The sequence below is a fragment of the Miniopterus natalensis genome, chromosome 17 (genome assembly GCF_054644295.1).
Source record: "Miniopterus natalensis isolate mMinNat1 chromosome 17, mMinNat1.hap1, whole genome shotgun sequence".
NCBI classification, from domain to species: domain Eukaryota; kingdom Metazoa; phylum Chordata; class Mammalia; order Chiroptera; family Miniopteridae; genus Miniopterus; species Miniopterus natalensis.
The window spans coordinates 537936-547603 of NC_142097.1; the positions used below are offsets into that span (position 1 = coordinate 537936).

Below are 9668 nucleotides of genomic sequence, written 5' to 3' on the forward strand. Positions count from 1 at the left end.
GCAGGAGGTTTTAAACTTTCCCCACATAACCATGAAGAACAGGCTACACTTTCTGCTGCCACTTTTTCCCCCCTCTATAACAGGAAAAAATATTCCTCCCTGACAAAAGCTTTTTAGAGACAGAGCTCATTCTTGTTGTCTGAGTGTTAGATCCTTCTTTATCATTGCTTCTGTGACACTTTTACTTGGATTATATCAAAGACATTTTATTCAAAACTGAATTCATGCTCTTCCTCCAGAATTTCCTTCTCAGATGCACAAGCGAGAAAAGGAAGAATTAGCCCCGACACCTCGCTCTCCCTTCTCATCCCAGAGTGAACCTCTTACCAAGCTCCAGTGATCATACCTCCTAAATAGCCCTCACATTTATCAACTTCCGCCTCTACTAAGGAACCACAGTGATCTTTAATACACACAGATCTGCTGGTGCTACTCCTATGACTGAAATTCAATGGTTTCTCACCATTCTTAAGATAAGCCCCAAATCGTTGGCATGCATGAGACCTGCATGGTCTGACTCTGGCTTACCTCTCCAACTTCATCTCCCAGACTTTCTCCCTCTGTCTTCTAGCCCCACCTGGGAGCTTAAGTTCCATAAGGATAGAGACCATGCCTATAATGCTGATGCTATATTCCTAGAACTGTGACTAGCACAAAGTAGATGATAAATAAATGTTGAAGAGTAATGTTATAAAACAATTGTAGCATCTGACATGGAAGGCAAATGAAACACTAAATTAATTATGCATGGTGGAAGGAAAGAGTGTCTTTATACATGTTTGTATCCTAGGTGACTAACATAGGGCTCGGACCATAGTGGGGCTAAAAAATGTTTGTTAAATCATTTTGCAAACCAGAGACAAATATGATGAAATACAATATTGGCATTCTATGTCTATTAGCTTTGCAGTGCAAATTATCAATGCCAGTTAAGTCTCACATTTAGGTATTTATCCCTCCTCTAATTCCCAGTTCTTATCCTGTGGACAACCAGAGAGTCCAACCACATGTTTGAAGGAGGCTGAACTCCAAGACAGAGCTGGTAAATAGATGTGGTCTGTGGAGTTGATTATTTGCTCTGAGAAGCAAATAAACCAAGACTGGAGAGCAGCATTGTTCTCAGGACAAGATCTCTGCCTCTATTTTGTATCTGACTTTGTGACATTCTCCACCCTTTGGCCACACAGGTCTTTCAATAACACAAGTACAAGTCCCCCCTATTCCTAAGGCTTCACCCTTGTCCCTTCTTCTCCCTTGCAGCTCTCCACCCTTTTCTTTTAAATTTTTTTTATATCTTTATTGATTTCAGAGAGAGAAAGGGAGAGGGAGAGAGAGAGACAGAAACATCAATGATGAGAGAGTCATTGATCGAGCCCACAACCCAGGCATGTGCCCTGACCGGGAATTGAACCCTGATTGCCTGGATCCTAGGTCGACGCTCAACCTCTGAGCCATGCCCAGCGGGGCTCCACCCTTTTCTTTGCCCAATTTAACTCCAACTCAGTCCCTGAGGTCTCAGTTAAATGTTTTTAACTCAGAAAAGCCTTTCCTGTATCTCCCCACTCCCTCCCCCTGCCAAACAACCCTATTATATATTCTCATAGCACCCTCTACCATCCTACATAGCATGTGCCACAGTAATTAATATTTAGTTTGTGATTCTCTATTTACTGTCTATATCCCTTGTTATAAGTATAAGCAACTTGAGGTCAGGGTCTGTGTCTGTTTGGCCATCACTGTATCCCCAACACACTGCTACAAAGTAGGTGTTCAATAAACATCTGTTAAGTGAACGAATGAATGAAATACATAGATAAGCACTAGCTTTTGGAGTGACATGGAATTGGCTCTGCCCTTACTAGCTCTGTGCTTTTAGATAAATTGCTTATTATTTCTGAGCCCCTTTCTTCCTCTATAAATAAAATAATTGTTTCTATTTTACCAGGTTACTGTGAGAACTGAATAATCCAATTAAATGGTTCATAGTGTCTGGCACATAAACACTCAATGAATAGAAACTATTATTCTGAAAGAATGGAGACAGAAAGGAGTGTATGGTAGGAAAGGTATATTTCATGCTTTTGATTAGTGCACTGAACAAATCTGAATAAAACAAATATTTTAACTACGCAATAGGAATGCACTATCTAAAAGAACCCTGAAACAGATTTGTTTATAAAGCCAAGAATATTTTTAGGTGTTAAGTGACCATGCATTTATATGGCTTGCACAGTCTTGTGTACAGTGTCACGTTCTTTTAAAGCAAAGCACATCAGGAATCCATTAGTACTTCAGGGTTCCAAACCCAGCTTCAAAACCTATAGCTGTGCTGACCATAGCCCAGGACATGCAGATAAAACAACAGGCTTTTGCCTTTAAGACAATTGCCCTTTGCCAGGTGGGGCTCAGCCGCTGAGCACTGACCTAGGATCCAGGAGGTGGAGGCTCGACTCAACTCCCAGTCAGGGCACATGCCGCCCAGGTTACCAGCTCAATCCCCAGTCCAGGGCGTGCAAGAGGCAGCCGATCAGTGACTCTCATCATTGATGTTTCTCTCTCTCTCCCTGAAATCAATAAAGACATATTAAAATAAAATAAAAAAGACAACTGCCCTTCCCTCCCAGTAGGAAACTCCAGGCCTTAATGAGAAAATCTCCCTTCACTCTGCTGTTCTCTAGCACCCCAGTCCCCTCCTGTCCTCTTCCTGGCGCATTCTACATACCCAGTCCCCCCCTTAACTTTGTTTTTGTCCTTACATTTTCCAACGTTGCACACACTGGTCAACTTCGCCAAGCCTCAATTCTTCACCTGTAAAAATGGGATGAAAACAGTACTCCTTCTCTGCTAAATGACAGAGCATATGTCATATATCAGCGCACAGTAACTATCATTCTAGTGTTTCTACCAGATCCCTAATCAATCTACAACCCAGAAAAGGATTACAACAAAGGCCCTTCCAATAGCACAAATGTGTTGGGTTTTTTCCAGAGTCTGTGTTTTCTACAATAAAAGAACCCCTGCCTCGGGCTGGTGTGGCTCAGTTGGTTGATTGTTGCCCAGTGCACCGAAGGGTTACTGGTACGATTCCCAGGGAGGGTACATGCCAGGTTGCAGGTTCAATCCCCAGCCGGGGTGCACACAGACTGCAAACAATCGATGTTTCCTTCTCTCCCTCTCCCTCCCTCTCTAAAAGTCAATAAAAACATATTTTAAAAGACCCTCAACCTGCCCCATTAACCAAGGTACTGGATTAAAATATATGATCCCAAAGAAATTCCAAATGTTGCAAAGGAAAATAATTTAACAAGTTAGTTGTTCATCTGTTTCCTAAAAAAGATTAAGTTAGCATAACACAATTTATGTATGTCCATTTTTTAAAAATCCTCACCTAAGCATAGATTTTCATTGATTTTAGAAAAAGAGGGAGGGGGGGGAAAGGGGGGCAGAGGGAAGTGAGGAACACGGATCCTTGCTTCCCGCACACCCACGCCCCCACTGGGATGACCCCGCAGCCCCGGTGTGTCCTGATGGGAATCAGCCCCCGGACCTCCCGCGCTGGGGAGGGCGCTCCAGCCGCCGCGCCACGGGCCAGGGCGACGCCCGAGCGCGCGCAGGCTCCTTTAAAGCGAGCCGCGCCAGGACTACCTAAGTTACAGTTCAGTCCGCCGGTCGTCTGGAAGCCTGGCCGCGTTTCCAGGCGCCAGCGGAGTGCCTCCCACGCGCCACCTAATGAGTGCCGGACCACCTTACGAGCGGGCGTATTATTTCCAAAGTTACGGCTGAGGACACAGTCGCGCAGCCAGAAAGCGTGGGAGCGAGCACGGCTCTAGGAAGGCGCCAGGCGCCCACTCCCCGGGGCTGCGGTCCGCACGCACCCTGCCGCCAAGCCGGCTCTCCGGGGCTCGCCCCACGCCCCCGGCGCCGCGCCCACGCCGCCTGCCCACGCCGCGGGCGCCCCTCCCTCGGCAGGAAGAGCGCCCCGAGCCGGGAGCGCGCGCTCCTCGCGGCGAGGCGGGCCCGCCGGCCCAACGCCCGCCTTCCCGGCCGCGCGATCCCAGACGAAGGCGCGGCGAGGCCCAGGCTCCCGGGGAGGGTCCGCGGGGTCCGCGCCCCTCCTCCCCGTGACGGGGACACGCGAGGCGGGGACGCCCAACCGCCCTCCGCTCTGGGGCCCCACGGCCCTGCCGCCGGTTCCTTCCTACGCAGCCCCTACCTGGCGGCCGCAGAGACCGTAGGTCAATCAACGCTTCCTCCGCCGCGGAAGTGTGTGAACGCCCTTCACCCAGCTCCATCCAATTACAGCCTTCGGGCTGCGCAAGCGCAATGGACCTGCGTTCCAGGCGCAGGTAGGAGCCGCAGAACGCTAGCGTCCGGAAGGGCGTCCTCCAATCTAAGGGTCTTCTCTCTGTCTTCCGGAGGGAGCTGGGGAAGGTTTTCGTTTGGGTTCCGCGAATTTGGGGAGAGTAGGAGGCAAATTTGGAGGATGTATGCTACACTTATCAAGACTTATTAGAAAGCCATAGTAATTGAAACTTTATGATATTGGCGCAAAGATAAACCAAAAGATCGTTGGTGTTGCCCGGCGGGGCGTGGCTCAGCGGTTGAGCACTGGGGTTTGATTTCCGGTCAGGGCAGGTGCCTGGGTTGCAGGCTCCATCAATGACTCTCTCATCATTGATGTTTCTATCTCTTTCTCTCCCTCGCCTTTCCTCTCTCTGAAATCAATAAAGATATATTTTTAAAAAATAATAATAATTATTAAAAAAAAGATCATTGGTGTAAAAAATAATTCAAGGAGCAAATATGAAAATCTGATTGGTTTTATTTAGTGACTTATGAATGGGGCTGCATTGCAAGCAAATAGGAACTCCAAAACACTACAGAAAGGAAACGTATTTTGTTTTATTTTAAAATCATTTTTTTAATTTTTCAATTACAGTTGATATAAATTATTATATTCATTTCAGCTGTACACCTCAGTGATTTAGACATTACATAACTTACTAAGTGATCATCCAATAAATCTCCCACCATCTGACACCATACATAGTTGCTAGAATATTACTGACCACATTCCCTATGCTATACAACACCATGACTATTTTGTAACCACCAATTTGTACTTCTTAATCCCTTCACCTTTTTCACCCATCCCCCCAACTTCATCTGGCAACTGTCAAAATGTTCTCTGTATCGATCAGTCTGTTTCTATTCTGCTCGTTCTTTTATTTTCTTTTTTAGATTCAATTGTTGGTAGATGTGTACTTATTGCCATTTTATTATTCATATTTTTGGTGGTTAATCTTCACCTGAGAATATTTTTTCCATTGATTTTTTTGAAAAATATGTTTTTATTGATTTCAGAAAGAAAAAAGGAGAGGGAGATAGAGAGAGAGAGAAACATCAATGATGAGAGTCATTGATCGGCTGCATCCATCTGAAACCCACGCATGTGCCCTGACTGGGAATGGAACGGAGGTCTCCATGTTCATGGATTGACACTCAACCATTGAGCCACGCTGGCCAGGCTCCATTGATATTTTTTTTAATTATTATTTTTTTAACATATCTTTATTGTTTTCAGAGAGAGGAAAGGAGAGAGAGAGAGAGAGAGAGATAGAAACATCAATGATGAGAGAGTCATTGATCAGCTGCCTCCTGCACGCCCCCCACTGGGGATCGAGCCCGCAATCCAGGCATGTGCGCTGACCGGGAATCAAACCCCGATTGCCTGGATCCCAGGTTGACGCTCATCCTCTGAGCCACGCCTGGCCGGGCTCCACTAAGTTTTTAGAGAGAGTGGGTGGGAGATAGAGGGAAATTCATGTAAGAGATACATATCAATTGGCTGCCTCACACACCTGCCTCAATCAGGGCTGGGGATCGAACATGCAACCCAGGTACGTGCCCTTGACCAGGAATCAAACCTACTACCCTTTGGTCTGCAGGTGGACTCTCTAACCATTGATCGACGCCAGCCAGCGCTATTATTCATATGTTTATCTTTTTTTTCATTTTCTTCTAAAAGAAGAGCCCTTAATTAGCATTTATTATAATGTTGGTTTGGTGATGATAAACTCCCTTATTTTTTTCTTGTCTGGAAAGCTTTTAAACTGTCCTATTCTAAACGATATCTTTGTTGGGCAGAGCAATCTTGGCTGTAGGTCTTTGCTTTTCATCACTTTGAATATTTCTTGCCAATACCTTCTGGCCTGCAGAGTTTCAGTTAAGAAATCAGCTGACAGTCTTATGGGAACTCCCTTGCAGGTAACTAACGGCTTTTCTATTGCTGCTATTAAGGTTCTCTTATTTTGCCCTAACAGGTTTGGCTCAGTGGTTAGAGTAGAATCCTGCGGAATAAAGGGTCCCTGGTTTGATTCCAGCCAAGGGCACATACCTCTGTTGCAGGCTTGATCCCCAGCTCAGGGCACGTGCTGGAGGCAAGCAATCAATGTGTCTCTCTCACTCACATCAATGTCTCTCTCTCTCTCTCTCCCTTCTACTCTCTCTGAAAAGCAATGGAAAAAATATCCTTGGGTGAAGATTTAAAAAATCAATAAACCAAAAAAACCCAAAAGATTCTCTTCTTTTTTTAAAATGTTTTTATTGATTTTTAGAGAGAGGAAGGGAGAGGGAGAGAAAGGTAGAAACATCCATGAGAGACATCGACAGGCTGTCTCCTGCACGCCCCTTGCTGGGGATGAGCCTGCAACCCGGGCATGTGCCCTGACCAGGAATTGAACTGTGATCTTCTGGTTTGTGGGTCAATGCTCAGCGAACTGAGCCACACCGGCTGGGCAAGATTCTCTTCTTGTGTTTAACTTTTGCATTTTAATTATGATGTATCTTGCTGTGGGCCTCTTTGGGTTCATCTTGTTTGGGACTCTCTGTGCTTCCTGGACTTATATGTCTATTTCCTTCACCAAGTTAGGAAAATTTTCCGTCATTTTTTCAAGTACGTTTTCAATTCCTTGCTCTCTCTCTTCTCCTTCTTGCTCCCCTGTGATGTGAATGTTGGTACGCTTGAAGTTGTCCCAGAGGCTCTTTATACTATCATTTTTAATTTTTTCTTACTGCTGTTCTGATTCGATATTTACTTTCTTATCATCCAAATCACTGATTTGATTCTTGGCTTCATCTACTCTACTGTTGAATCCCTGTAAATTATTCATTTCAGTTAGTGTATCCTTCATTTCTGACTGGTTCTTTTTTATGCTGTTGAAGTTCTCACTAAGTTCCTTGAGCATCCTTATAACCTGTGTTTTGAACTCTGCGTCTGGTAGGTTGTCTCCATTTTGTTTAGTTCTTTTTTTTTTGTTTTGTTCTGTTCTTTCATTTGGGACATGTTTCTTTGTCTTCTCATTTTGGCAGCCTCCCCATGTTTGTTTCTATGTATTAAGTAGAGCTACTATGTCTCCCAGCTTTGGTAGAGTGACCTAATATAGTAGGTGTTCTGTAGGGTCCAGTGGTACAGCCTCCCAAGTCACCCAAACTGGGCTTACGAGGTGCGCAGTGCGCTCCCAGGGTGGGCTGTGTACACTCTCCTCTTGTAGTTGAGCCCTGATTGCTGTTGGCATGTCAATGGAAGAGATGTACCCCAAGGGTGACCAGCTGCAAAGACTGGCTGCAACCACTGACCATCATGGAGGATTAGTTGTGCAGGGCTCGCCCCCAGAGCAGGACTTACTTCAGCATGGCTCTGGTGCCTGCTGAGTCCACCCCTTGAGTGTGTCTGCTTGTGGAAGTGGTTGGGTGGTGGTGCTTCCACATAGTCCGAACCTTTCCACTAGGTGCACTGGCTCTGGGGCCTCCCAGGAGGTGCAGTCCATGGTCAGCCACTGCCTGTGTTCTTCCTAGGGCCCCCCCCAGAATGAGCTACAAAGCTATCTGCTGATGGCTGCTACTTGTCCTGGGCTTGTAGGTGCGAGGCAAGGCCAAGCTGTGAACCAAGGGGGGATGCTGCTAGTGCTGTGTCTGGGGCCACTTAGTGAGAGATATGGGGCATGCAGAGGCCAGATGCTGCCAACTCTGGGGCAGGGGGTGGGGAATCTCAGTAAAAGAACAAGGGCCTCTGCTAGCACTTCTGTCTGACAGGAAACTGTCCCCCAAGCTCTCATCCTGATGCCAGACAATTCAGCTTGTCAATGTAAGCAATGTTCAAACCTATAGAGAATTTTTATGAGTTTATTTGAGCCAAAGTGACAACAATTGCCAGGAAGCAAAACCTGAGTGTGTTGAGGAAATGCTCTAGAAAATGGGAATTTTGCACCTTATTTTATACATTACAACCAAAAGAGGAGGTGTAAGAGGGTTACATGAAATCCAATGGTGATAGATTAGGGAGATGGGAGAAAGCAAAGTGGGGAAACCTCTGGGATTGGATGAAAAGTAAAGTGATGGACACATACTTTTTTAAAAAAAATATGTTTTTACTGATTTCAGAGAGAGGAAGGGCAAGGGAGAGGGAGAGAGAAATATTAATGATGAGAGAGTCATTGATTGACTGCCTCCTGCACACCCCCTACTGGGGATCAAGCTTGCAACCCAGGCATGTGTCCTAAACGGGAATCAAACCGAGATCTGGATCTTAGGTCGGTGCTCAGCTGCTGAGCCACACCACTGGGCAACGCATTCTTCTTTTACATAGGTGGGTGCAGGATAGTTAACAGTCAACAATTAACATGATAAAACTCACGAGAGGATCTGTGGCCCCCTCCCTGTGGTTGTGCCCAGAAGGGCCCAAGAAAGGGGACATTACCTTGACTTTCCAAAGGTATGTTATCATAGGTGCAAGAAGACGATAGACAGGCTCAATTAAGGTAAAGGTTGACTTTTGTCAGGGAAGATCCTAGCCTAGGACAAGGCTACCCACCCTAAACTGCTTTTGGTTAGAAAGTTTTCATTTCAGACCATCCTATGTGGTTACTTTAGGCCTCTGAGTTTGTAAGCCCACAACTGAGGCTTCCCCAGAGCTTGTCAGGTTTAGTATGTGGCCCCTTTCATCCACAAGTTATTCCTGGTGTCTTTTGTGCTTTTTGAGCAGCTGCCTCAGGGCTGGAGCTCAGAGGGAGTAAGTCCAAGTGAGTCCGTGCACAGGCCCTTTAAGAGGAGCTGCTTGGGCCCAGCTGGCATGGCTCAGTAGTTGACTTACTATTCAGGAGATCTCCATTTGATTCCTGGTCAGGGCACATGCCTGGGTTGTGGGCTCAATCCCCAGTTGGGGGCCTGCAGGAGGCAGCCAGTCAGTGACTCTCATCACTGATGTTTCTCTCTCTCTCCCTCTCCCTCTCTCTTTGAAATCAATAAAAACATGTTAAAAAAAAAAAAAGAGGAACTTCATCTCCCTCAGCCTCAATTCCTGATGGTTTTTGTTTTTTGTTTTTTTATAATCTTCATCTGAGGATATATTTTTCCCCATTGATTTTTTTTAAAATATGTTTTTATTGACTTTTAGAGGGAGGAAGGGAAAGGGATGGTGAGATAGAAAAACATCAATGTGAGGGGATCATCACCATTTGGCTGCCTCCTGAACACCCTCCACTGGGGACCAAGCCCACAACCAGGCATGTGCCCTGACCGAGAATCAAACCATGTGACCTCTTGATTCCTGGGTGGATGCTCAACTGCTGAGCCACACCAGCTTGGCTCCCATTGATTTTTATTTTTTA

The 9668-nt window shown here is 45.8% G+C and overlaps 1 protein-coding gene across 5 annotated transcripts in view; it reads right to left on the minus strand.

Moving 5' to 3' along the window:
* Window positions 1–4259, minus strand: part of DHRS7B (dehydrogenase/reductase 7B) — a 71024-nt gene extending 66765 nt beyond the window's left edge. For 4 of the 5 annotated variants that reach the window (XR_015715838.1, XM_087825727.1, XM_087825725.1 and 1 more), the window contains exon 1: window positions 2757–3427. Coding sequence is in view for 3 of the 5 variants with exons in the window: in XM_087825727.1 (XP_087681853.1) it covers window positions 2757–2860 (104 nt within the window). In the remaining 2 variants the exon portion in view is untranslated. Of the gene's footprint in view, window positions 1–2756; window positions 3428–4213 lie in introns of those variants that run through there. The other variant, XM_087825726.1, reaches the window with a different exon arrangement.
* Window positions 4260–9668: the final 5409 nt, after the last annotated feature.